The sequence below is a fragment of the Halyomorpha halys genome, unplaced genomic scaffold (assembly GCF_000696795.3).
Source record: "Halyomorpha halys isolate HHAL.00 unplaced genomic scaffold, Hhal_1.1 Scaffold5386.1, whole genome shotgun sequence".
Taxonomy (NCBI): domain Eukaryota; kingdom Metazoa; phylum Arthropoda; class Insecta; order Hemiptera; family Pentatomidae; genus Halyomorpha; species Halyomorpha halys.
Window position 1 is genome coordinate 34,489 of NW_027115378.1, and position 27,486 is coordinate 61,974.

At 32.0% G+C, this 27,486-nt stretch overlaps 1 protein-coding gene across 1 annotated transcript in view; it reads left to right on the forward strand.

Moving 5' to 3' along the window:
• The window catches only part of LOC106691941 (myosin-binding protein C, cardiac-type-like), a 35,639-nt gene extending 9,273 nt beyond the window's left edge, over nt 1-26,366 (forward strand). Inside the window, exons 2-10 of the mRNA XM_014437845.3 lie at nt 6,931-7,047; nt 8,329-8,591; nt 8,942-9,164; nt 12,149-12,323; nt 16,895-17,007; nt 17,821-17,948; nt 18,964-19,136; nt 22,748-23,057; nt 26,175-26,366. Of these exons, the coding sequence (XP_014293331.1) occupies nt 6,931-7,047; nt 8,329-8,591; nt 8,942-9,164; nt 12,149-12,323; nt 16,895-17,007; nt 17,821-17,948; nt 18,964-19,136; nt 22,748-23,057; nt 26,175-26,351 (1,679 nt within the window). The 3' untranslated portion in view covers nt 26,352-26,366. The remainder of the gene's footprint in view (nt 1-6,930; nt 7,048-8,328; nt 8,592-8,941; nt 9,165-12,148; nt 12,324-16,894; nt 17,008-17,820; nt 17,949-18,963; nt 19,137-22,747; nt 23,058-26,174) is intronic.
• Nucleotides 26,367-27,486: the final 1,120 nt, after the last annotated feature.

Sequence of the window (27,486 nt, forward strand, 5' to 3'; positions counted from 1 at the left end):
ATAAAAAAAAAATTTTGATTACAATTTAATTTTTTGTGTTATTTTTTACAATTTCAAGTTCTATCGGGCTTAAAAAAACACCCTATATTATAAAAAAGAGAGGATTAATAACGGCTCGTTATAATCTGTAAACATAAATGTAGTAAACAGTAAAAGTCCACTAATCACACTTTGAATTTCTGGAATAATAAAAACGGACATTTAATATGAAATGTATTAAATTCTGTTGAAAGAAAATGAGTAGTATAAATTATTAATTTGGTCAAGTTGTATGTCATTAACGGTAAACTGTCGTAAACCAGACGACTATACCTTCCCCTCCCCCAAATTTTGCTCAAAATGAGTCATATAACTATATTTGAATCTAAATTTAACCCGAAAACGCTCTTACCAGTGATGCGGCGAGAGGGATGCGCTGGGATCTCTTGAGCTCTGCTCTACCCCTCACACGTGGGGGATAGAGTGGGCTCAGGAATCCTAAGATCGATTGTGTAAATATTGTATATATTATTTTATCATTATGTTATTTTATTTATTTATTTTTCACACAGATAGTTTGATTATGTTCATCTTGTCTATTCTTTTGTTTGTATATATTTTAAGAGAGTTTTTTTATTATTATTTTTTTTTTATTTTAGTATGTATGAGATCATTCATCACTATTACCTATTGCCCACAACTGTGTGGCAGATTGTAATATCTATTAATAAATAAATCTAATATTGAAAAAAAAAAAAAATAAAAACCCGAAAACGCACTCCAGTGGTTTTAAAACGGTTACGAAGCTACTAATTAGTTTGATTAAGTAAAGAATTAACAATGTTAGGTCTTCGAAAGAAAAAGTCAAGAAAAAAAACAAATAAAAGAAAAATTAGTCGTCGAATTAGTACCATTATGTAATTTCGGTGAAGTGGTAAGATCTTAAACATCTGTTCTGGCTGTAAATGGAATTCAACAGACCAGCTATTTACGACCACTTTGTCGAATTATTACATTATGATACTCATTCGACGCATAATTTAATATTCTGTAATTTGTTTAATTACTCTGCGCTGCTAATTCCAAGGACCCGGCTTCGAATCCGCCTGTGGCAAATAATTATTATTATGTTTAACTGTAGCCGTGAGTCAGCGCTGAGGGTTCGGAAGCCTTCAGAGGTCCACCCAACCTCCTGGGCCCTGTTTCATAATAAAGTACAAACTAATACTACTAGTCTTGTAGATTTAACTTAATACAATTACACTGACTTGTACAATAGTAACTTGTACTTTAGTACTTTTTAACTCCTGTAATATCACTAATAGTCCTCTCTATTATGAAAAAAATAAGTATTAGTACAATTACCTAGTTGTTTCTATACTTGTATATGAACTAATAGTATTAGCTTTCAAACAGGGCCCTGGAGTCGGTACCCTTATTGAGTAAAGTCTGGCAGTCGAGTGTGGTTCTGACTTATCACCTCCTTGTACATCCGCTGGTCTTGTGCTTCCTTACAAAGTACTGCACCCCTGACTCCTCGGGGTTGTAGCGGTACAGATATTTAATTAAACTTTTTCACGAGGATTCACCATTTTGGATTTATTGGCGAAATGAACGACCTAAAATTTCTAAATCATGAATTTCTAAACTTAATTAAACTAATTGGCTGCTTAGTGACAGTTTTAGGAAATTTTAACCTCCCTAGCTATGTTATTATTCAAGGATCAAAGTAACCCCCTGCTATTGCATTTGAATGTATGGTCCACTCTTACTATGATGAAGCTCATCTAATTTATAATCCTTTAACTGTCATTTGTGGGGTCTCTGCTTACACTCGCGCCTAACAGCCCTGATGAAGACCTACATTGTAGGTCCAAACGTCCACAGAAAATAAATAAATGGTTCATACTATTTTTTCTTCCTTCTTGATCGCAGCACTGAGAATCTCCTTCTAACTTACGGTCAATCATCTATATATAATATATTTTTTGTTCTTTCCTGTTCGAATGTATGTTCAACATAATAACATTTTATATTGCATTTGGTAGAATTAAATACAAATATAATTTTAATTTAACAAACTAAACTATGTTCTGCTGTTTGTTGATAATAAAGCTGGCAGCATGAAATCCCAAGTGTCAGGGTATTTTTAGGACGCTGTACAGACCTTAGTGTCTCCTTGCCAACAATTTTATAATGCCAATCGTGAATTGAATACTTCCTTTTTGACTGACTCGCTTCTCGGCCTTAAAAATTCAGTAGACCTCCGTTCCTTCTGGTTCACATTCGCAATTTCCCGAAAAAATTAAAGAAGGAAAATATCCATGCCATAACATTTACAATTTTAACCACCTAAAATTAAGATAATGGATCTTTAATGTTGTAGGTGTCTTATCTTATAGAAATTTTTGATTTTCATTTAGGTCATTCTATTCCAAGATAAATAATTAATTACGATTCTTATAAAACTTCTTTTTATTTTTTACCAAAAAAAAACTATTATTTGATCCATCAATTTTTTTTTTAATTAATTTTTTTGTTCTAACTGAAAACTGAGAAAGCTTTAACGAGCACCCAAAATTTAAAAATATTTATCTTGAGAACTATTTTAATTAGAAGTCATGATAAAATGTTGCAGAAAATTTGTGTGCGAATAATAATGCTAATAAACAACCTCGATTTTCGTAGGCACTAAAAATTTGATACTTTTTAGACATATTTAGCCTAGCAAATAAAGAAAAAAATATATATAAATGGCTTTTTAACATGTTATAATCATTGTGCACCGTAGAATATCTTTTAAAATTCCAATGATGATGAGGACTTACGTAAAACAAACTATCTCCACCTCGCGATTCAGGAAAATTCAACATTGCGATATTAATAATTTACTCATGTATAATTACTCATATTAATAATTTACTCATGTATAATTACTCATATTAATAATTTACTCATAATGATAATAGTACTCACCATGTATAATTTTATTAGAATAATTGAAAACAACATATGATTCTAGAGCAACAGATAGTGGGAACCCAAGAGTATGACATGGGTCCCATAAGTGAATACATATATACAGTGAATTTCAGCTTTAACTTGGTATTTTGTTCCCCTTCGTTTCTAATAAATTCAACCGCTCAAAGGATAATTGTGTCGACATTTTTATTTTTTTTTTAGGTTAACAAAGGTACCGCGGAATTTTTTGTAGCTTTACATGGGTTCCACGTTTTTCTTCTTATTCCAAGGATGCCGTGTCGAAAAAAGTCTGGGAACCGCTTTTCTAGAAACATAGAGACTTCTGCAAGATTTCAAGATGTTGCCTTTAATAATATTTTTAAATTAAATATATTTTTTCAATTTCTTGAGACTGGTAATTATTTATTAAATAAATCAAAATTGTATCCTCGTATAGTCTCAACACTTTTTATTACATCAATAGTCCAACGTTTCGGCCATCCTTAAAGACAATCTTCATTATAAATTCTCACCTCACATCAAAATTTAAAAATTGTTTTGCAGGCTATTCTGCCCAGGTCATTAATTATAAGTCAAACACACCCTATATTCTAAAAATTCATAAATATTTAAAACTTTTAATTTTAAATTTATCCACACTATCATGTAATATAGGTTTTTGAAGATACTATCACATGCAACTACTACTTCACTATCAAGTACTTCGGTACCTTTATCCTAATTACTTTTAGAATATTTCTTCATTATATATCTTGTTTCACTAAAAGTGAGCATATGAATTTTATTTGAATTCTGTAATTGGAAAAAATATCTACTGTTTAGTGAAGGTTTCCGCAAAAGGATTTGAACAGTGAATTCGCTACAGAACCTTATAGAGAACTATGTTATATATATATCTTGATTTTTATATTACCATATTTCAAATAAATTTAAAGATTTGTCTATTTTAAATATAATCATAGGAATATGTTATAGCATGAATCACACACAAAAAAAAATTAGAACATTGCTTTCTTTTCTTAATATTTATGCAAATGGTCAACCTGAAAACAATAAAAAACCTATAAAAAGTTCACCTAAATATCAAAAGAAACTTATATTCCATGAAGATTGGTTAGCATTCACTCCATTTTTTGGATGTTCTATTTTTGAGGCTAAAAAATTTCATTCGCTTGACACAAGAAAACATCTGAAATAGTAATAAGAAATTGGGAGTAGGTTTATTCATTATCTATGTCAGCAATCGTTCTTAGGGAAACATTCGAAGTTTTCTTTGTCAGCTATGACATAACTTCAATTAGTCCAAGCTGACATAGCCCTCTCCACGAACTGAGATACAAATGGTTTCAAATTCAAGAAAACAACAATATATAATTTCTTACAAATCGAGGTTGTTATATGATAACAAATGAGAGATGGAAACATTTAGAATATTTTTTAACATTAAATTGACTTCTGTAGAATTTCCAGATATTTGAGAAACGCAAATTTAATTGTTGCCAACTGGCTTGATTCACTAAGTAGATTTGAAGGACTCCGGTTAGACAGGGCACAAGTTTCTGTAGTCGTCACGAAGGATTCTCTTCTTCAAAATAACTGTTTTGAAGATTAAAATCGTTAATTAATCCAATATATCAATCGCTATAAATCACTACAGCAGTTATATTAATTACAACAAAAATCAATGATTTTAGATAAGTCCATATTAATATTTTGTATATGATTAATTTTAAACATGAAACGAATCAATAAGTAATTAAAGACCTGCATTATTACCATAACATTGTTAACTTCATTAATAAATATTGTTTCTACCCATGCATCGATCATTTCAATTGATAAACGATTATTATTCCATCATTTGAAATTATTAAATGACTAGATAAGAAATTTTAATAAATTTTTCAAATAAAATATATACAAGAAATAAATTTACAACAAAACAGTTCAAATTTCAATTTCAAATCATAATTATTCATATGAAATTCGACAGGTTTAAAATGTTTATATTGAGGAAAAATTACAGAAATGAAAAACTTAACTGTATTGATTCGAGATGGCTCTAATGAAGAATAAGAAAAATAAATTGTTTTTATTACTTATCTCTTTTAAAAATAATCAACCTTACTGAAAATACTAATGTACAAAAAAAGTTCCAGAACGGGAACTTTAAAACTCATTTAAACAGAAATCTAAAAGTTAGCCTCTACTCAAAAAGACCCGTTTGGGGAAGAGATTTTTAATCCCATTTAGCGACTATAACGAACGGAAGTTGAAAGCTCTGATCTAATAATAGCAGTATAATAAGATGGACTTTTGAATTTCACGCTGCTGGAGCTGGTTTACTCCAGAGTAAAAAACCTGAAGATTAAGCAAATCACCGAAACGTTCTTCATATCAAGGACTCGTTTCCTTTTATCAAAATTTTCGACGGACTAAGGGAAGACCATCTGTCCTAAGTTGGCCACAGAGATGGGCAAACATTAGCTATTAGTTTCATAGTTGCCAAAATCTGGTGAGCGATAATCGTTTGTACTATCGATATACTGATAGTACAAAACTATCAATAGATCTAACAATGGTATTAGTGGCTATCGATAGTGCGTATTCCTCCTGTAAAGACAGATTGATCTCAAATTATGTTTTCCAAATCATTTTATACCTGCAGTTCTATTGATGAAAAAAAATTCTGATCACATATTTTACAGCTACGTATTACCTCTCCTTTTAATTTTCTAATGAATAATAAAATGTACTGTAATTTTTTTTTTTCCTACCTCCTAAAACAAATAAATTACAATATATACAAAAGGAAATATATGTACATGTACAATATATATGTATATATGTACAAATGTACAGTAAGGCATACATTTATACTTTAATATAGTATTAGTAAATTAAATTTTGCGAGATTCAAACTTAGAAATAGAAAGTGTAATGTTTCTGATACATTCGCCCTTATTTATATATATATATATTTTGGGGTGGGGGGGGGAAGGAAAGAGGGAGAAGGAAGGCTTAATTATCGATAATCTCGTTAGTTCTACATCTATAGTAGCCAACTATCGACTATTGCTCATCCCTAATTTGGTGAAGATACCACAGCCTACTGTACGAACTGAGTAGACAAAAATGTATGATTATTTATCATTGTTACCATGAATTTGAAGTTGTCGAAGGAGACAAATGTAATTGGTTTTTGAAACAAAAAAACAATGCATAAAATTATTTTCACAAAAAGTACTTCACAGCTTTCAGTTTCAATCTTTAGTAAGCTTTGGGATAAATAACGTAAAACAACGATAAAACAAATCAAGATAGTCTTTCTTTCCGTCTCCCCAGATCATACAGCTCTTGAAAACCAGGACAAAGTTTTGTTTTCTACCGATTTATCTAAATACTATTTTAAAGTGTTTTGAATAAAATAAAAATAGTTAGGTTTAAAAATTGCGCATTGTAAAATTTAACGATTCTCTGAGGGTATTTCTTTCAATTGTTCACTTCTGCAAAACATGACCGAATCCCGCCTTTTTAATTGGCGGGAGACAGTACAACACCTATTACATGTTTGTATACGAGGATTAGGGCGATGGTGAAAAACGTTAAGGGGTGTGTATTTTCTTAATTTTAAGATTTCATTCACAACTATTTGTAACGTTTATTGAAATTTATGTTTAAAAAATATAAAACTAGTAGTAAGTAGTGGTTACATTATACGGTCTTGTAAGGGATTTGAAATCGTAGAAGTATTTTTATTTGAATATTAAATCAAATATTTGAAGAAACTATAATGCTGTAATGAAACAGCGGCTTTTATTTGATTAGGGTTAACAAAATGATTAAGTAGCTCAAATCTTCATTTTCTATTAGTTTTTTGTATTATCTATTCATTCTAAATGTTTGATAATGATACTAATAAGGCTTCATGAATCATTGCATATTATTAACATTAATTTATTTTTTTAGAAAGATCTTCACCTCCAGGGAAACCTTATTTAGTTCCTGGGTCACCCAGATCAGATCCTGATGTAATTACTATCAAATGGGACCCTCCAATCTATGGAGGAGGGTCCAAAATTATTGGTAAGTCTTGTCTTATTAGCTATTCTTTAGTTATCTTGGTTGCTTCATTAAACAAATAGAATTAAATGTTAAACAAAGTTATTTTTTAAATTATAAGCAATTTGGAACCATGTGCTTTAGTAAGTTTATTTTTCCTTTATCTGTTTTCATGTTCTTAATTTAAGTTTGTAGTGGTTTCTGTTACTTTTACAAGCACTCTTCTTACTTACCTCCTTTTTAACTAATTTCTAACTTGACCCCCTGTATAAATGTCTGAAGGACTTTTTACAGTTTATTGTATAATGATTGGTTTGTGAATTAGAAATTCTACAGAAATTTTACTATACTATTCCTTGATGATAAAACGTCCTTGTATTCCAAAATTGACCATATAGACACCTGACCTATTGTTGATTGATCATGCCTTGAACCAGTTTTTAATAATCTGATTAAAAATGCTGTACTTAGTTATTTATTCTTAAACCTTAAACTTTAAGGTTTTATGGGTATTTATGTTATTATTCTGCCCAAACTAGTTGTGATTTATCACCTCTTCTATTATTAAATTCTCATTGCTTTTATTTGATCACATTTGCCAATTTCCTTTGGGGATAAACAAACTCCCAATAAATCCTTTTTCTGTTGTTGTCGGGGTTTGAATTTGCACAAACGTGAATTACTTTTTTGTCAGATTATAACTCACAAGTGGTCAATAATCTTAAGTTCCTTTTCTCATATAGAATTAATTCATATAATAGAAAATTAAAAAGTTTGAAACTTTCAAAGGGTCAATGAGGAGAGAATAGAAAAGCTTGTTGAATGATGGATCATGTTCTGATATATTAATAATTTTTTTCTGTATTATTGCTGCTTGATACAACAAATTTTTACAATATACAAATGGCTACTATGTACTACTCATATTTATGAGTTTGAACTAAAGTAAATCATTACTTGAGGCGAAGTTTCCGTCATATTTGATAGCTCCTTTCCACTTAACATATTTATGTTAATTTTTTCCTTTTTTTGAAAATTAATCTTAGAAAATCATTAATCATTTAATCATGTAAAATCATTAATAATTTAATCATATAAAATCATTAATCATTAAAATTAATCATATAAAATCATTAAAATTAATCTTATATACATTAATCATTTAATAATTAAAATTAATCATAATAAATCATTAATCATATAAAATCATTAATCATTCAAATGAAAATTAATCAAGCCTTCATCTTCTACATTATTATTTAATTATGTTTTAGGTTTTAGTAATATACTATTATTTTATGGTAGGTTATGTGGTGGAGCATAAAAGGACTGCTTCACCACACTGGGTGAAGGCAACACCAGTCCTTGTAAAACACCACCAGCTTTCCTTAAGTGGGCTCGAACCTGGTATGAGATATCAATTTCGAGTTTCTGCTGAGAATTCAGGAGGTAGATCTGATCCCAGCCCACTCTCAGAGCCCATAGCCATATCACATCAAAGAGGAGTTGCCATTGCCCCCATCTTTGTAAAAAATATAAACGATTCGACCGCCCTCGAAAATGAAAAGGTTTGTATGATTTCTGGGTCTTTAGTGTAATGTTGACACTAAGTATGCTGATTGGCCTTGTTTTTAATGTTGTTGAAAATTTTAGAGTTTATCATATTTTACTTCTTATTTTTAACGATTAAATATGTCAGATTCATTTATTTATGCCAATATTACTTATACCTACCTATAATGACATGTCAAAGTATACCATCTGGTCTTTATTCTGCATTTCTTAAGTGTTAGAAAATGGTATAATTGATTTAACAAGCATGATGGAATTAATATCATATTAGTTCTTTTGGTTAACTAAATCTATTGTTGTGACTTCAATGTTAAATTTAATTTAATATTTTATTTTAAATACTTAGGTTGAGTTTACTGTTAGAGTAGAAGGCACACCGTTCCCTAAGATTTCCTGGTATAAAGATGGATTTGAAGTTTTCAGCAATAGGAGGCAGAAAGTTTCAACTGATGGAAATGTTAGTACTTTTGTTATACATCAAGCAGCATTAACTGATGAAGGAGAAATTAAATGTTGTGCAACCAACAAAGCAGGGCATGCGGTTTCTAAGGCATCTCTTACACTTCAAGGTAAAGAATTAAAATTAAATCAGCAGTGTTAGTGATGTAGGTTGCTACTTACTCTTATTTCGTAATTATAAATTATATTAATTGTAGGTAATACTTAAGTTTAAATGATTCTATTGACATGAATTTATACATTTTTGGAATTTAACACATATTCAATAACCTATGTTGTAGTTTATCTCTATATCTGTTGAAAACCATTAAATGATTGTTATTGATGCATGGCTTTTAATGTTTTTTATTTATAATTTTGAGCTGCAAATGATCCCACCATGCTGCCGCATTTAGGCCATATAATGGCTTACACATGATGAGGGAATTGCCTAATTAAAGAAATGGAACTATCTTAACACCATAGCAACGACATCCTCGATTAGTTTGCTTGATTTGCTGTCCCCAACTAGACTATATTTTTCCTCTTAAACAGAAGAAGTCCAAAATCCTCTACAGCAGTGGTTCCCAAACTTTCTCTGCTGCGGCATTGATCTAGGACAAAAAAAATTTCAATTTTAATTTTTTCTTAACTATTTTTTTTTTGTTTATTATATTTTGAGAAAGTGATATTCGCTTGTGGAACGTCTTTGGGCACTTCTGTTGTTTGCTTGGTGTACACCAGGCTCACAGAATCCAGTTTTGGGAACCACTGCTGTACAATATAGTAATCATAAATTCTAACTTTAAATGTTTAGATAGTTAGGAACTTATGTATTAACAATTTCTGGGAGATTAAACTACTCATAAAACTTATGCTATCTTTTATTTATTAGTTTGATGACATTTTGGACTCCTGTCCATTTTCAAATGTTTATCTAAAATCATACATGAAATTATCAACAATCTTAAAATTATTCCATATAAATCATTATTTATTTACACCAGGCTCACAGAATCCAGCTTTGGGAACCACTGCTGTACAATATAGTAATCATAAATTCTAACTTTAAATGTTTAGATGGTTAGGAACTTATGTATATAACAATTTCTGGGAGATTAAACTACTCATAAAACTTAAGCTATCTTTTATTTATTAGTTTGAGGACATTTTGGACTCCTGTCCATTTTCAAATGTTTATCTAAAATCATACATGAAATTATCAACAATCCTAAAATTATTCCACATAAATCATTATTATAAACATAAAAATAATTTTTTAAAAAATTTAAATACATATCACTGTAATTTAAATCATAATTTATAATATACATTATAATATTTATCTTATTAATGTAATTAATCAAAATATTTAATTAAAATTTTGATCACAGTTCTTTGTTAATAATTGAGAGAAAGTCAATAAAATAAACCCAAAAATATTTATAGTTAAATTACCTTATGTTAGTGCACTTCTCCTTTTTCATTATCTTAATTATATGATTATATGCATTTGTTAATGTAACTATATGAATATTCGTATTCATCATCTGTAAAAAAAAAATGAGTAATTTAAAATCATTTTAGTTCGATATAACCCAGTCAGTTGATAATTAATTTTTTAAAAAACAATATACCCTGGCTGGTTTATGTTTCCCTTTCATCAATACACAGTGCTCAGGCTGTGAGCTTGTACTTTGGTACCCTTATAATAAATATTGCTGGACCAGTCCAACCTTAACCGCCATCAATTATTACAAGTTTATTTTATTAATTATATTGACATAATGCTGGCCGGTTCCTTTTATGTCCATTTTATAATTCAGTACATTTTTTATGTATTTTGTGATGTAAATTGATTTCATATATTTTCTAATTTTTGAATCTTCTGTGCTATTTAAATTTTTTAAAAATTATGATCAGAACAGTGGTAATAACCACATGCTATGACTAGATAGTGCTGTTGTGTTAATGTTTAATGGATTTTTAACATTCATTTTATACTGATTAAATGTGTTTCCAAATTTTGTCATGTTTCACCAATATAATATTCATTCAGGCATTTAATTTTGTAAATTTCGTTTTGTTTGCTGCAATGTTAAGTTTTGTCTTTCATGTTTTTCAAATTTATTGTCATGATCAAATTTTTAAAAACTTTTTTAATTTTTTTAGTAACTTTCAGTATGCATTTGAGTTTATAAAAACGATTATTATTTATTGCTTTTCTTATTTTTTTAGTATAATTTTTCTTCATTAATTTTATCCTCATTGTTAATTATTTAAAAAAAAATCCATTATCAAGTTCAATTTTCTTAGTTTTTTTATCTACTGTTCTTGTAACTATTTTGCATTATGTCATTGTTTTGCATGTTATTATTTGCTTGCTCTTTTTGTTTTTCATTGAGATGCAAACCATATATGCAATAATATATTATTGATTAATCTGTTGGAATAATGATAATTTTTTAGAATTTGGTGTATATTTGCTTACATGTTTTTCTTAAATTTTTCATCAGTCAACATTATCATCCTAATTAAATTTCTAGCTGTTTTAAGAATTTGATGTTTGGGATGATTAGATTAGTAATTTATTATTCAGTCATGTACGACTTTCCTTTTTTGGGGTCCAAAAAATATATATATATTAACATGATAGCAGATTATTATTAAATAATTAGAAATGAGGATAAAATTATTAAAGAAAGTGATAAATAATAATCGTTTTTATTGAACTCGAATACATACCTAGAGTCAATGATAAAATTTAAAAAGGCTTAAAAATGACGAATATACATCTAGTAATATAATTAAGATAATGAAACAGGACGAGTTTACTAACTTAAATTCATTATAAATATTTTTGAATGAAATAATTTTAAGATTGTTAATAATTTTTTGAATGATTTTTGATATTGATTTGAAAATGGACAGGAGTCCGAAATGTTACCAAACTAATTAATGAAGGATGGCAGAAGTTTTAAGAGTGCTTTAATTTCCTGTAAATTGTTTTAAGTAAACACTATAGATATAATTGTTCCTCATGATTGAGTGTAAATCAATGATTTTTATTTACTTATTTATGTCTATATAATTCATAAACATACAATTATTTCAGCATTGCCTGCTATACGACTTCCTCGTCAGTATGAAGATGGAATTTTGTTTGAACTTGGAGAAGCAGTCAAACTTAAAGTTTCTATTAATGGAAGGCCACCTCCTGAAGTCACGTGGTATCATAATGGCCAAGCTCTGGTTCCTGGACCTAGAGTAGAATGTGCAACAACAGATAGGTTTGTTCATCATAAATTTTCATTTTCTAATCCTAAATAATGTTTATAAAAATTTTTATAATTTTTCATTAGAAACTAATTATAGAAAGGCTTAGTTTTTACCGAGTTAATTGTAAAAATGATTAACTTACCTTGAAATCATAGTAATAGTACTTGTTTTTGCATGTACTGTGTTTACCATTGAACCAATGATTAATGATTTAAGTATCAATACCTCCTCAAATCAATGCTTATTTTCTTCCCTCCAATGGATCTCTTAAAAGCCTAAATCAGCATGATCAGTATCCATGTTTTTGCAATAAGACATGGGTGAAACGTTGAGGTTAGTGGTAAAGCCAGACACCAGAAGTCTCTAATGCCAAGATATCAGTGTCTTAAACTACGAAAGTCAGTATCCCCTTCCCTAAAAGAAAAATACCCAATTGAAAGGTTAGAAGGAGGATCAAAAGGGTGGAGGGGTAAACAATAAGTTTTTTGTGGAAGGGGGGAGGAACAAAGCTTTGGGAAATGGAAGAACTAAGGACATTCGCAAGATCAGGTCAGAGTTTACAGTACTGACAGAAGGCATTCACAGGGTAGAGGTCAGACATGGCAGCCTTCTCCAAGGTGGTTGCCTGGGCACCACTCACCACTCACTCTAATAGCTGCCATTGATGATCCCAGGGATTCTTTTCTAACTTCTCTACAATAAATTCGTCCCAAGATTTCTTCTGGCAACGCACTTAGTTTCAGTATACCTTTTACCTATGCTTAGATTCTTCTTGGAGTCCAAACCTCCTCTCATTGTCTCTGCACTCCTGGTACCTATGCCTGGCCCTTTAGTATTCTTTTTTTAACTACGTTAGAGCCGGCGTCCACCATGGGACCGTACGTACTCTCGCCCTTCGGCACTGGAGGGTAATACTTGCTGCTTCAGTGATGGCGCCCGTCAGCATTGCCACTTTGTGGTCAATCTCGGACTCCTCTTCTATCGGCATCATCTCCTCCTATTCTCTGTCCATAGATCGCTAGGACAACAATCGCTGCTCTAGACCTCCTCTCATCACTGCTTAGAGCGACTACCCTTGAAGTAGTCGAGACATAGCTCTTGAATCGCCAAATTGTCAGCACTTTAGGCTTGAGAATTCTCAATTCGTCCGCAACCACTCATCTCCAGCCCATATTGACCTGCAGGATATGCAGCCTACACATACCAGGTCTTCTTCGCCTGCTTGACCATCATCTCCAGATGTACCGGATATTCCTTGCTACCTGCATAATGTCAGAAATTTTTCCCTACACTGCCTTTGGCCTTATAGTTTCTGCACCCTTATTCTTTTCTGGGCACTCCTCCCAGACACCACCTGCAGGATACGTCCTATTTTATGCATATTTTAGCAGGGTGTCTGTAGTCTTGGCGCCAGAGGCAGAGTAGGGGTCGAGATAATCACAGATGGTCAACAATGTCATCAGAGTGAGCTTCATTGCTTGGTGCACCTCTAGCAACCATGTATTCGTGAGTCCGCCCCTCGCAGGAGTGGAGAAGCATGTTCGACACATCCTTTGCCTTCAACAGTGTTTGATGACCCCGTGCACTCCAGCAGTTACTAGAGCTCGACACCCTCAGTGGGAGAGTTCTCTACAGGTGGAAGGAGGTGGTGGGTCCAGCTCATTTCACAATGTTTGTTTGGTAAAACAAACCGAAGAGAAGGGGGTAAAAACCAAAACTATTGAATTAAAACAAAAACTTAACATTGGATAGAATAAATTACATATTGGCTAGCATGAAGTAGTACATATCATTGGGAGGAGATGACCCTGATAGATGAGGAGCCCGAGATTGACCGCAGAATGGCAATGCTTACGGGCGCCATCACTGAAGCGGCAAGTATTACCCTCCAGTGCCGAAGGGCGAGAGTACGTACGGTCCCATGGTGGACGCCGGCTCTAACGCAGTTAAAAAAAGAATACTAAAGGGCCAGGCATAGGTACCAGGAGTGCAGAGACAATGAGAGGAGGTTTGCACTTCGAGAAGAAGAAATCCTGGGACAAATTTATTGTAGAGGAATCAGAAAAGAATCCCTGGGGTATCCCGTACAAGGTGGCACTGGGAAAGGTTAAGCTGTTACAAGTGATGGAGGCTTTTAGAGTGAGAGGTGCCCAGGCAACCACCTTGGAGGAGGCTGCCAAGATGTATATAGACTATACATACCCCAGGAATGATCTATCCCAGGATAGTGCAGATGATGGAATGGTTAGACGCACCACGTTATACCCTGGTGGTGTAACGTAGGTATAACGCACCAACCTATGTCCACCATGGGACCTTCGTCTTGCTGTGGACAGACAAAGGATAGGAAGGGCTCCAGGGATAGATAGCATAGATGCTGCAATCCTCAAGAACAGTGCCCTTTATATCGAGGAAAAGTTATTTGATATATTCAATGAGGGTTTGGATAAGGGGTACTTTCCAAACAAGTGGAGGATCGCAGACTTGAGATTGCTCTACAAGGGAGGTGGTAAGGATAAGGAAACGCCTAAATCCTATTGATCAATATGCCTCCTCCCAGTAGCTAGTAAGGTCCTGGAGCACATGATCACCCACAGGACTGGATATCCAAGGAGAGAGGGTGAGCAGGGTGAGGAGGTGACATATCTTGGTGTGAGGATAAGAAGATTCGATGCCACTTCTCACCTGGTGTATCTAAAGGACAGGGTGACTCTGTCACTCAATGGATTAAGTAGGATAGGGGGTACATTTGGGGGCCTCAGATACTCTGCAACGATGACCATATATAAAGGTCCAATCTTGGGAATTCTGAGGTACGCATACCCTGCGTGGAGCAGAAACCTCACACAGACACAAGAGAAAACTGGCCACCATACAGAGACTGGCTCTGCTGAGGGTCACGAAGACATACAGAACGGTATCACATGAGGCGGTGCAGGTGCTGGCCGGAGCAATGCCCCTGGACCTCATTCTCAGGGGGATGTCCTTAAATATGAAGTAAGAGGCAGGGACTAGAAGCGGTGCCAGAGGAGCTCTGAGAGAGGATCGGTGAGACTCCAGACTTATGAAAGAAAATACTGTGAGAGGACTCAATACAGGAGTGGAATGGACGGTGGGTAGCAAGCCAGAAGGACGCTACTTTGTGAAAATTTGTCCCTACCATCCTTTCTAGATTGAACATTAAATGGGTCCTCCCAGACTATTGGGTCTGACAGATCCTAACAGGACACGGGGGGTTTCGGGGAAAGCTGCAGAGCTTTGGAAAGAACATCGACCCCCGGTGCCCAACGTGCGGAGTTCCTGAAACAGCAGAACACGTAATAATAGATTGCTCTGCCATGGAAGAACACCGAGCCAGACTGTCGAGAAAGACCATTATTTACGCCCTCGCCGAGTCGGACTTTCTCTGTTTGGTAGAAGAAGAGAATTATCCCTTCTTCAGGGAGTTAATTTACGGGTGTAAGGAGGTGGTGGGCCCCACTCATTTCACGATGGGAAAGGCTTGACCACCCAACATCGGCGAGCCACCAGGAGATGAGGAAGCTGACCCAGACTGAGACCAGGAGGTACCTAATTCTGAGGTATTTGTTTTGAAATACTCCTGCCGACAGAGCACGTTTGAAAGGGCTTGGTACTGATTACTTATTAGGTTTTTTAGATGTAATAGGCTGAATGTTAATAGTAGCTTATAGAGCATGCTTTTAAGAGTTTGGTTTTGTTGGGTTATTAGATTTACTGATGTAGATTATGAACAAAAGCTTTTACTTAGGGATAATTAACTGATGTGGCACTAACCAGGTTGAACTGGAAGTATCAACCGGTTCTACCTTCTTGGAGGTGCTTGGGGACAAGAAGTTGCTGAATTCATTGGGAGATTCAGGTGGGGGGAGTTCAGTGGCATCATTACCTACCATTGGATGCTGCTGAGAAAGTCTTTTATGTTGGAAAGATATACTACATTATCCACCCCATTTCTAAGCTCTTTGTCATTGAACTCTACTTGAGATATATTCAAAATCTTTTCTGTCAAGTTCAATTAAGCAACTTCTTCGCAAGCTTTACCAAACCATGAATCTTCAATATGTCCATTATACATTGCAGTCACAGTCAACAAGATAACACTATTTGTAGAACTGCTCCCTCTCTGTACAGTTTCCTGTTCATGAATCCCTACTAAATAGGGCGTTTTTTATTCTTAGATGTCTTGTATGGAGCTATTTGAGCTTCTCTGAAAGTATATGCATAAATTTGAGACTCTTTCCTATAAAGAGAGAGCAAAAACACATGGAGGAGGAGGGGTGCTGGTAATTAAATATACCTACTGTCAGTATGACGGTGTGAGTGCATTCTGATTACTGATACCCTCACAACTAGTTACTAAACACACTTTGTAAGGAATTGGATCCCTTACTTATATTGAATCCCTTATTTATATTATATTGAATCCCTTTGTATTATATTGAAATACTACCTAATCAGGCATTAAAAAAATGTACAAAGTGCCCAGTGTTTTGAATTCTTAGGTGGCTGGAAACACACAGTATTTTTTTGATTAATTTAATTTATTTATATCTTTAAACAGATATGCTATGCTGAGGATTTCCAATGCTACGAGAGAAGATCGAGGAGAATACCAAGTAAGAGCAATTAATTGCCTTGGAGAGGATACAGCTTCATTATTAGTGACTATCACAGGTATATTTTCCCAACTAATGCTTTAAAATGTTTAATTATTAATTTTATTTTGTTCATTTTTTTTTACAATTCGTACATATGTATCTGAGAATATAATTTAATCACATATCTAACTACCAATCCCCATATAGTTTTTATTTAAAATCCCTAATTCTTATTCATCATGATGTATGTTCAGTGGTGCCATTTCAACTGTACAAAATTAAATTATGAAACTGAGCTGAGATTTATTCATTCACAAATCGTAAAAAATAAAGTTTTAAACAGAAATCACCTTGAGCATATGGTTAGTAAAGTAGCTAATACAAGACTGGACGTTGACATAAATATTTCTGGCATAAGTTAAATCAATGGTAGCACTAATACAAAGCACAGCAATTGATTTAATACGTTACAAACCCCTGACCCATTCATGGGTTGTAGCAGTACAGATTTACATTTTCATTTCCTTTTTCTAATAGATAGAATTTTCTCCAACTTATAGTCTGAATCCATTACTATTACAACTATTAATTTAAGAAGTCCATAGCGTTGTTATATGTTGTCTTTCCTGGATTAACAGGGTTGTGGTTTAATTTACATTAGGCACCAGCCATGCAATTAAGAAATATTCTACTTCAAATATATTATCTCAATCTGGCTTGTCCCAAAATGCTTCAACTTAATAGGACTTTAATCCATTCAAAATTTTTGACTGTTTAAATAAACTAAAAGATTTTTCCCTGTAGTTAAAATATTTTGTTTGTCCAAATTAGTCACTTCCCTTAGATAAATTAATTGATTGATTTATAACAAGTTTCCTTTTGGTTCTAGATCGACCTTTACCACCTGGTAAAGTGAATGTTGTTATGACTCTAGGAAGATGTGTTACACTTGCCTGGACTATACCATATGATGATGGAGGTTGCAAAATTGGAAACTACATTGTTGAATACTTCAGGGTAAGTTAAAATTTGAATGTTTTTTTCTTCATAGACAATGACGTAATTTTGTTAACTGTAATAGAGAGCAGAGTAGCTCAGTGAGTAAAGGCACTGTGTGTGGCGCTACTAACTCCAAGAACCTGGGTTTGAATCCAGCTTTGCCAGATAATTATTTTCTGTTTCACTGTAGCCATGAGTTCACCCTGTTGGTTCAGGGAGCTCTCTGGGGTCCATCCAGCCTCAGAATGAGTACCGTTAATCGGGGAAAAATCTGGTGGGTGAGGGTGATCATGAACAAATCACCTCCTTGCATACCGTAGTTAGTTAGTAACTCCCTGAGCTAGTCTGCTCTATATAATATAATAAACATTGATAATTGTTTAAATTGCAATTTTATCAAGTTTCTTGAACTTATTGAATTATTTACTTCCTCTTTTATTTGTACTATGAACTTCTTCCTGGACAATGCAGTAACAGAAATGTTTCGTTTGTCACTTAAATACTCAGCATGGTTTTTTTTATACCTTCAGATTTAGGAATTCTAGAAATTCATTTTTCTGCATTCCTGAAGGAGAGTTCAAAAGGTCTAGATTAACTGGTTTCCAACAGAAGCTTTAAAAATTGTTAAAGTTTATTTCTTAATTTAAAAATAACCATTATTAAATTTTCGACAAAAAAGAGATTGTTAAGCTAATTAATCAGATAAAAAAATCTATTTAAATGCAAGCTTGGCCTTAAGATTTATTGATTTTAGCCTACTTAAAACCATTATAATTTTTGCAATTATTTATTCAGTGTTTCTTATTGATTTCTTAATTACCTTGTCTAGGGAGTAAGAATTTTGATGTTGATAAATATTCTTTAAAATGTTTTAAAATGAGTTAATTAAATATTTATAAACAAATATAACTGTAATTTTCTCATATTTTTAGAGTTCTAATTAACTGCTTGACTTTTTACAAGTTTATTCTTGAGAACTGAATCTATAATGGTTTACAGAAATGATTTTCTTTTAATTTCATATTTTTTGTAGATTGGTTGGAATATGTGGCTTAAAGCAGCTACATGCAGGCAATTAACAACAACAATAGGAGATCTCATAGAAGGTTCAGAATACAAATTCAGGGTAAAAGCTGAAAACCCATATGGAATTAGTGATCCAAGTGAAGAATCAGATACAATTTTTATACCTGACCCCAAAAGGGGGTAAGTAAATGCTTTGAATATAAACCAGTTTCATTAAATATGAACCAAAACCTACCAGCAGGTGTATATTCAGTAAAGTAGGATCTTTATAATTAAAACAAATTATTTTCAGGGGGTTGTCCACATTAATTAACCCCATTAGCTGCTGTATTTCAAATCTTAAATCCTTTACTAATGGTATTAGTCGTCCCCTGCTCCTTAATTTAATATTATAACTCAATTAGATAAAAAAGTGTGGTTTGTTTACCAATAATTTTGATTTGAGTTTACTATAAGCTGTATCTTGAAAAATAACATACTGCAGAACATTAAGAAAAAATTGAAAAAGTATATCCGATCTTTTTCCAAAACAGATGAAATTTTTGGACTCTAAAATAAAAAAAGAAACTGTTATCATAAACAGTTTCTGAACATTGTTTAAACCTTCTCACACCAAAGTAGGAAATTTAGACTACTTTGTATAACTGATTTTAATAAAACAAAAAAGGCCTGAACTTAGTGGCCTAATGTCTCTTGAATCATCTTCACTGAAATGAGTGAAGAAGATTTGAGGGGTATGAAAAATTGATTATTGAGCTTATTGAATTGATTATATAGCTCTTGTAAACTCATGGATGATTTTTTACATGAACATTTGGAAAAAAATGTTCATCACAGAATGTCGATTATCTGATGGAATTAGTCCTTTCATGCTGTCCATCATCTATGTTTACTAAGAAGACTTCAACCTTTATAAAACTAATGGGAGAGGTAAGAAAATAACATAAACAATATAGAGAAGGCTTGAAAGACAGTAGGAAGTACAAATAAATAATAATTAAAAAAAGTAAGGAAAGAAACTTTTTTGACAGTACTAGTTTGTGTATGCCGCCCGGTTTTTTTTCTGCCGTACTTCAATAAATTTCAAGATTATTAGTACCTCAGTTCTAAAACTTCTTAACTATTATCATCAATTAATTATCATCAAAATATGTTTTCTATAATTTTTATGTTAAATTTTTCATTTCTATTTTCATTTTTCAAAATTATTGCAAAACTTGAAACAAGCATATAGCAAACAATTTTTCATTGGTTTATTTTTATTTTTTGTTATGTTTGATATTGTATAGTAAACTCTTCTTTAATAAATTTTTTGTATTAATAAACTATTTTATGAGTATTAAATTTATCTATATAATCTATTTATATCTAATCATTATATTTCTTAAATGAAAACCTTAAAATAGAGGAAAAAAATGAAAAGATTTTCGTATAAGATGCTTTTTGAACAATTTTTTTGAAGCTTTGCTGGAGGTTGGCTGAGGATTAAACGTAATATAGGCACTTTGTAGAAAATGTTTTATACTTATTTATAAAATTTTTATAGGATGATGTTAATCTAAGAAGATAAGATTTTAAGAATATAAGATAATTATAAGGAGTATTTTGAAACTATTTTTAGAGCTTGCCTGGAGGTGTAGCAGGTTGGCTTAGCATTAAAAGTAAAGTAGGAAATTTTTTATATTTGTTTATAGATTTTTTTAAAGATATTCGAAAAATGGCTAGTATTTTATTTACAATGAATGCTTAAAGAACTCACTTTGGTTTCATGATTATTTGGCATGATCCAAAGTAGTACATCTATCTAGACACCAAGTTATCAGCAGTATTCTTAAGGTGCATTTATCAGTGTAAACAAACCTTAAGAATGAAGTTGCATTGAAATATTAAAAGTTTACCTCAAAATGTAACCAGTAACAATAACATTGTTATTAGGACTATGTAAACAATACTTTATTTATTTATTACTTTTTATTTTTACTTTATTTATTTATTAATTCCCTTTTTCTACACTGGTCAATAATGAAATGTTATTAACATTGCTGTTTCCGACAAAATTTTTATAACATTTTGATTTAAATAGTTTACACTGGTAAATAGGGTTCATAAAAATGAATCAATATGAACAAAATCAAATTTTACTACTTTTTTGTGATAAATAGTAATGTTAATAAAGTCTTGCTATTGATTGATGTGAATATTAGGCATCAATATAATATGTGTTATTAGCAGTGTTACGTCTTATGTGAATCCACTTTTAGAGATGTCACTATTTCTATTGGCTTGTTTTATGTTTTTACTTTTATTTATTGTGACATGTAAGTTGGATATCTGTCGATAAGAGCTACTAACAAAACTTGCATCATCTGTCATCTTCTGTAGTTTTCTATAAATTGTGATCATGAGATTGTTAATTAGGCTCATGTCACTTATTCATTTCAATTGCAGGGATTTCGAATTCTCTCTCTCATTTAATTTGGTTGTTAATTTTGTGAAGACCACATCGAAGTTTAAGGTGTATAATACTATTAAACAATTTGCCTTGAAATAGCTCATTGCCTCCCCTTACCTCCTTTCTCTAGATCTATAAAACCGAATGTGAAAATTGATAAGTCCATTATAATTTCTATTGAACACGAAATGTAATGTGGTCTTTCATGTTAAAGAAAGAATTGTTATTAATGGTTTTAAAAATCAAAATGTGTAAAAGGAAATTGGAGAATTCCAAAGGCTGTTTGTTATTCCATGCAGAATTCATGAGATGAAAATGTATTTAATAAATGTAATTGAAGTAAGTTTGTAAGTTTTAGATCAAGATGTACATGTGGATCGAATCAGATATCTAATCCTGCTTACACTCCAATATAGATGGATAAGAATGTTCTTTGTTTGTGGACTTTGCTTAATATGTTTTAATTTTAATTAAAATAAATACTTTCTACTTAGTTAATTTGTTTCTTCACAATTTTTAGATTTAGAATCTTTTTATATCTATTCTTGATTTCTTAATTTTTTTCTCTTTCCAAAGGCATTACTATCCAGTCAAGCGCTAAACTAAATAAAGAAGAAAACAAGGGATTGTGAATACAAAATACAAGAAAGGCAGCATAATTGTTACTTCATGTTATTTTGTCTTAAATATACTTAATTTTGACTAATAAACCATTTATTAACTTTTATTCACAGTATCTTTTGATTTATTTTTCCTTGTGTACCCTTGCTGTGGTATCTTTGAATTTTATGGAAAAATATCCAGAAGAGTGAAAAAAATGTTAATTCTATTAAGAAATAGAGCTTTACCAATTTATATAATTGTCACTTTTAAATAAATGATCGATCTTAGTTGTTTACTTGGTATGATTTTTATTTAATAAATATTCGTTATTGTATAGTGTTAATTGGATTTTTTATCAGCTCAATAAATTGAACATACCAGTAGCTGTGGTAGTCAAGCCTGTCGATGCAGCACTTCAGCCATTCTCGAGTTAGAAGCAATGTGTTTCAATCAGACCTCGGAGGATTGACTTTTATTGAACAGTATTGTGAGGATAAACCTCCTCTCTTCCTGTGCTTATTGAAGTACATTAGAACATTAAACCCAAACAAATAATCAAGCTTTAAGCATTTGCAGTATTTTTTTTACCTTTTTCCATAACTTGGAGTCTTTGTTATTTGTCCATCTTGATTTGTTAAAAGTAAATTAATTTTAAATTATATAATATATTCCTAGTTGGTACTCTTGGCTATATTAATGTACAATATTCAATTGATCCATGTTTTGTATTCAAAAGGTTATTGGAACCCCCACCACAGGGAGCACAGATGACACTTGATGATGTTCCTGATCAGTGGTTAGAATCAAGAGCAGATCGAATTTCATCCAAAAACTCTCATAAACATAATGTTATGGGGGACTGGAATGAAGACAGCCCAATACCATCTCCTGTTCTCTTAGCGAATCAAGTTCTTCGAAAAGTTAAGATGGCTCCCAAAAGAGGTTGGAGTGAAGATAGCCAGGGTTCACCTCCTAGGGAGACTCCACCCTCTCTTCCACCAATTCCACCCAAGAGAAAGCACCGAGCTTCACCCTCATCTGATAAGGTAAACAACAAAAGATTACATTTATTTTGTTTTTTCCAACAAATACTCAATCCATTTTTATTCATAAAATATATGATAGATCAATTTTCCTTTTTTATAATACACTTGTTCCATCTATCTTATTAAGCATCCACTCCTAGAATACCATTTTTACAATATTTAAGAGGGATGAAAACTTTTATAACACTTCTTTGAATTGTTATTGCATTGCCAATAAAGAAATGAAAGTCAAATCATACTGCTTATAAAAATGGCAATATTAGATATACAGATGTCTGCCAGCACTCAAATTAGATATTGTAATGTACTACAAAGTAGTTTATGATGTTTATCTTTGTAGGAGTAGTTGTTTTGATGATATTTGCCAAAGTAAAATCTCAATATTTTGATATCTAGATATTTAAACAAAACTCTTGGTTTATGAAAACCAATATATAAAGATATTTGACTTACTGATGTCTATCAGCATTTGAATTAAAACTATTATAATGTACTATAAGGTAGTTTATGACGTTTATCTTTGTGGGATAGTAGTTTTTATGATATAAGAATATGAATTTTTCATTTGAAATTTTATCTGAACTATTTATTTCAACAAATATCATAAACACTATTACTCCTATGAAGATAATTTATATTCATTACATTCAAGTAGCTTTAATTTGAGTGCTGGCAGATATCTGTAGGTCTGATGTTACCTAAGATATAGTTTTTCATAAACCAAATGTTTTAAACAACTAGACATCAACATCTTATGAATTTATATTGGAAAATATCGTGAAAACTATTACTCCTACAAAGATAAATGTGTATCCTTTATAGCACATTAAACTAGATTTAATTTGAGGGCTAATTGACATCTGTATGATTCCTGAGATATAGATTTCCCAAAATAAATATATTAACTACCGATTTTTCAGTACATTTTTTATGAAATGTTGCTTCCAAAAAGCACCATAGCAAAAATCTCAGGAAATATTGCATTTAATAGCTCTTTTAATGCTTATACTTTAGGGAATTTACTTTAATAAAAGGAAGATGGTCGGTCCGGGTGTATTAAAAAAAAACAACTTAAATAGTGATTTAACTATTTATATTGAGCCAAATTTACTTTACTTTGAATGATATTCTATCAAGTCATTTAGTGTTGTAGGTATTTTTAAAGATATAGAACTCTGAATAAAAATCTCATTTCTTTATTGGCAAAGCCATAAAGATTCAAAAAAGTGGTATCAAAGTTTACATTAGATAATCTCGAATTTTTTGCACAGGCTGTTAAACTAATGGTACTTCCACCACCCGAGTTTAAGAAAAACATCTCGAATTGGGTCATTCGGAAGGGTGATATCAGCACCTGTATTCTCTATAACATTTTGCTTTTCCTGTTGGACCGGACCTCTATTATTGTATGCTTCCTTGTATTGGAGAGAGTGACTCGATTCCTAATGCCAATCATATTGGTCCATGAGACAGAGGCCTTCACTCATGACCATTTCTGTTTAATAATTTCTGTGAAACTTTCTTACACGCATCTGACTTTCCTGTATTAACCTTCCTCCATACTTGTCGAATATCCTTAAACGTTTTGCACTTGAAACATTTGATACTCTGATTGGCCATAGGCAATAGTCTACCTGTCCACACTTATGATAAAACTTGGTTTTCCGTTGATGACAGTCCTACATCCACTGCCACCCAAAAAAAATTCTCTTTAGATTGGTAGTAAATTTAGAATGTTTAGCTGTCTCTCCTCTCAGATTCCATTTTCTTCTTTCCCTAGCCAGGGAACAGCTCCTTGGTAATCTACTCACTCATGATGATACGAATTTTCAATTAGAAGACAAATAAAAAAATCTGAACCCAAGTGGCTTTCTATCGCTTACTCTCTCGTTGACTCCTTTATCATGCTAGCAAGCTATTCTAGGTTGATGGTGCTTAGTATTAGTAGTAGTAGTAGTTGCTTTATATTAAGTAGGTACTTTTTTTTATACCCCTAACAAGCCATTTCTAGCATACAGGGTTATCAGCAGCAAAGAGATAGTACATATGCCATTGCTGTTAATTGAACAACTTTTCTATTTTCTTTTTCTTTACATGTTTGGGTATTCATTTATATTTTAAAATAATTTTGGGAGAAGGTACAGCCCAGCACCCAGTGTGCTTTGATGACAGGACTGCACCTTGTAATTGCCCATCCTCATCCTTGGTCTTCAACATCGGTCTCAGTACAACACTCACACTTTCTCAGTTGGTAGTTTTTTTCTTTCCATATGTTCCAAGGGTTCGTAGTTCATTCCATATGTTCCGAGGGTTCCACCCTAGATCATAACATAAGTAGGACGGTTTGCCGCTCTACTTATGATCTCTGAGAAGGCAAGTTGAAGTAATGCTGGGATACTTGCTTCTTTGCAGCGATCAGCATATATGCGTTAGTCCTCCCTTCCCCTACTTCTTAATTTTAACAATGTTCGTATGTCCTTTAGTAGGTCTTTTCCCTTTTTTTAAAGAGGGCCTCCACTTTTTCCAATTGTTGCATACCCAGAACTTATTCCCATGAATACTTCTCTGCGGATCCACCCGGTCAGGCCAGATACCTTCACTGACGATCTCTACCCATTCTGAAATCTCTATGGAATATATGTACAATCCTGGACTAAAGTGACTGAGTTTTCTGCTCCAAAGAAAATTTAAGTTCTTCATTCTGGACAATAAAAGCTGCCCAATTTCAGCTCTTGTTTTTTAACTCTACCTGCCTCATCAACTCCTCTATATCCCCTATTTAATGTTTCCTCACTCATTGTTGCTGTCTTTAGCTGATCACACCCAAGAACAGCTCCTAACACCTTGAAGGTAGGTGCTAATAGTACAGGAAAATAGATACACTATTAAAAAATATACACATTTATTGATCAAATCATGTATTAGTAAACTATTCTTAGATTTACAATCTATTTAGGTTGTATTGGTCTTTAACTTTTTATTCTATGCAGTTTTCCCGAACATCCACCTCCAGCAATAAGTTTGGATAACAGAGTTTAAACTTATCATTGTTACCTATCTTACTGTTTAGCATTTAATATTGTTATTTCTTCTAATGAAAAATGTTTTATCTTATAGGCTTCTTCTCCAATCGAAGAAAAAGAAAAAAGTAAATCAACCAGTTCTGGCTGGAGGTGGGAAAAAGAACTTAGCCCACGGTCTAATGATGATGAAATGCACAGCAGTTCAGAAATGATGCTTGTTTTACTACCTAATAAAAGAAAACAGTCAAATGGTGATCAAGGTAAATTATAATTACTTTTTTTAGAAGCCTTTTATTTATGTAGTCACTATGTTGTAACATAGTTTTCTAATCTAAGATAACCAATAGTAATTAATGACAGTAATGAAAGTTTTGAAAATTAGGAGGTTCGATACCAATACCTCCCCTCTAATTATTATTGTGTCCCTACATGAATTTTTACCTAGTGTAAATAATATCTCATAAAACTGTTTCTTGAAACAAAGATATATATTATTACTAAGGTATATTTGTACAATGTAATTGGATTTTCCCCCTCTAATTCACAAAATAAAGTGACAAATTTTCTACCTTCTTGCTCATGTCAGATGTGGCATAACCAATACACAATACTTGGAATCCCATCTTATATTTTTTAATGAATAAACCATTGATATTGATTTTCTGTGTTGATTTTTAAAATCATTGTGAGAACTTTTTTCAAAACAAAGTGTCTGTCTAACACAACTTAGTTTTTGGTGGGTATCCCCCTTATTTCTAGCATAGTTAATATGTAGCTTACATCTTGCTTGACAAACAGCCTTAATTAGATTATTGTAGAAAATAGATTTCCATTTAGCTAAAAAAGTGTTAGTAGAAAAGTTATTATAAGTATTTACAATAATCTTGTAAAAATACAGATAGGTGTTCCAACTTACTAAGCAATTCATAACGTCAATTGTCCAACCAAGAGGCCCTTGTAGTATAGTACAGCCATAGACAAAGTAAGTGAAAGAAAATTAAGTATTGTATAAACTGATAGGAGGAATGAGGACATCTATTTTTCATCTAGAGATTTGTTAAATATAAAGTTTCCTGAAGAGGATCTTGTCAATGTTGATTTTTAGTTTAGTTAAAATACTGATTTGATCTGTCTTCTATAATTTGGAGTAACACTGTTTATAAATAAGGAGGGAAAATGGGTAAATATATTTCGAAGTCTTCAGTATTTAAATAATAGTAACAATAATCAATAATTTGTAGATTTTAGAAAATCTTTTGGTCAAAAATAAAAACTTAAGTAAGAATTTATGAATTGTGAAGCTTGGAAATGTTTATGAATAGAGAATGGAAGGTAAAGAAGGATTGATTAGAAATAGCAAATCTGATAAAGCTTTATGACTATCCTGAAAAAAAAAAAAAAAAAAA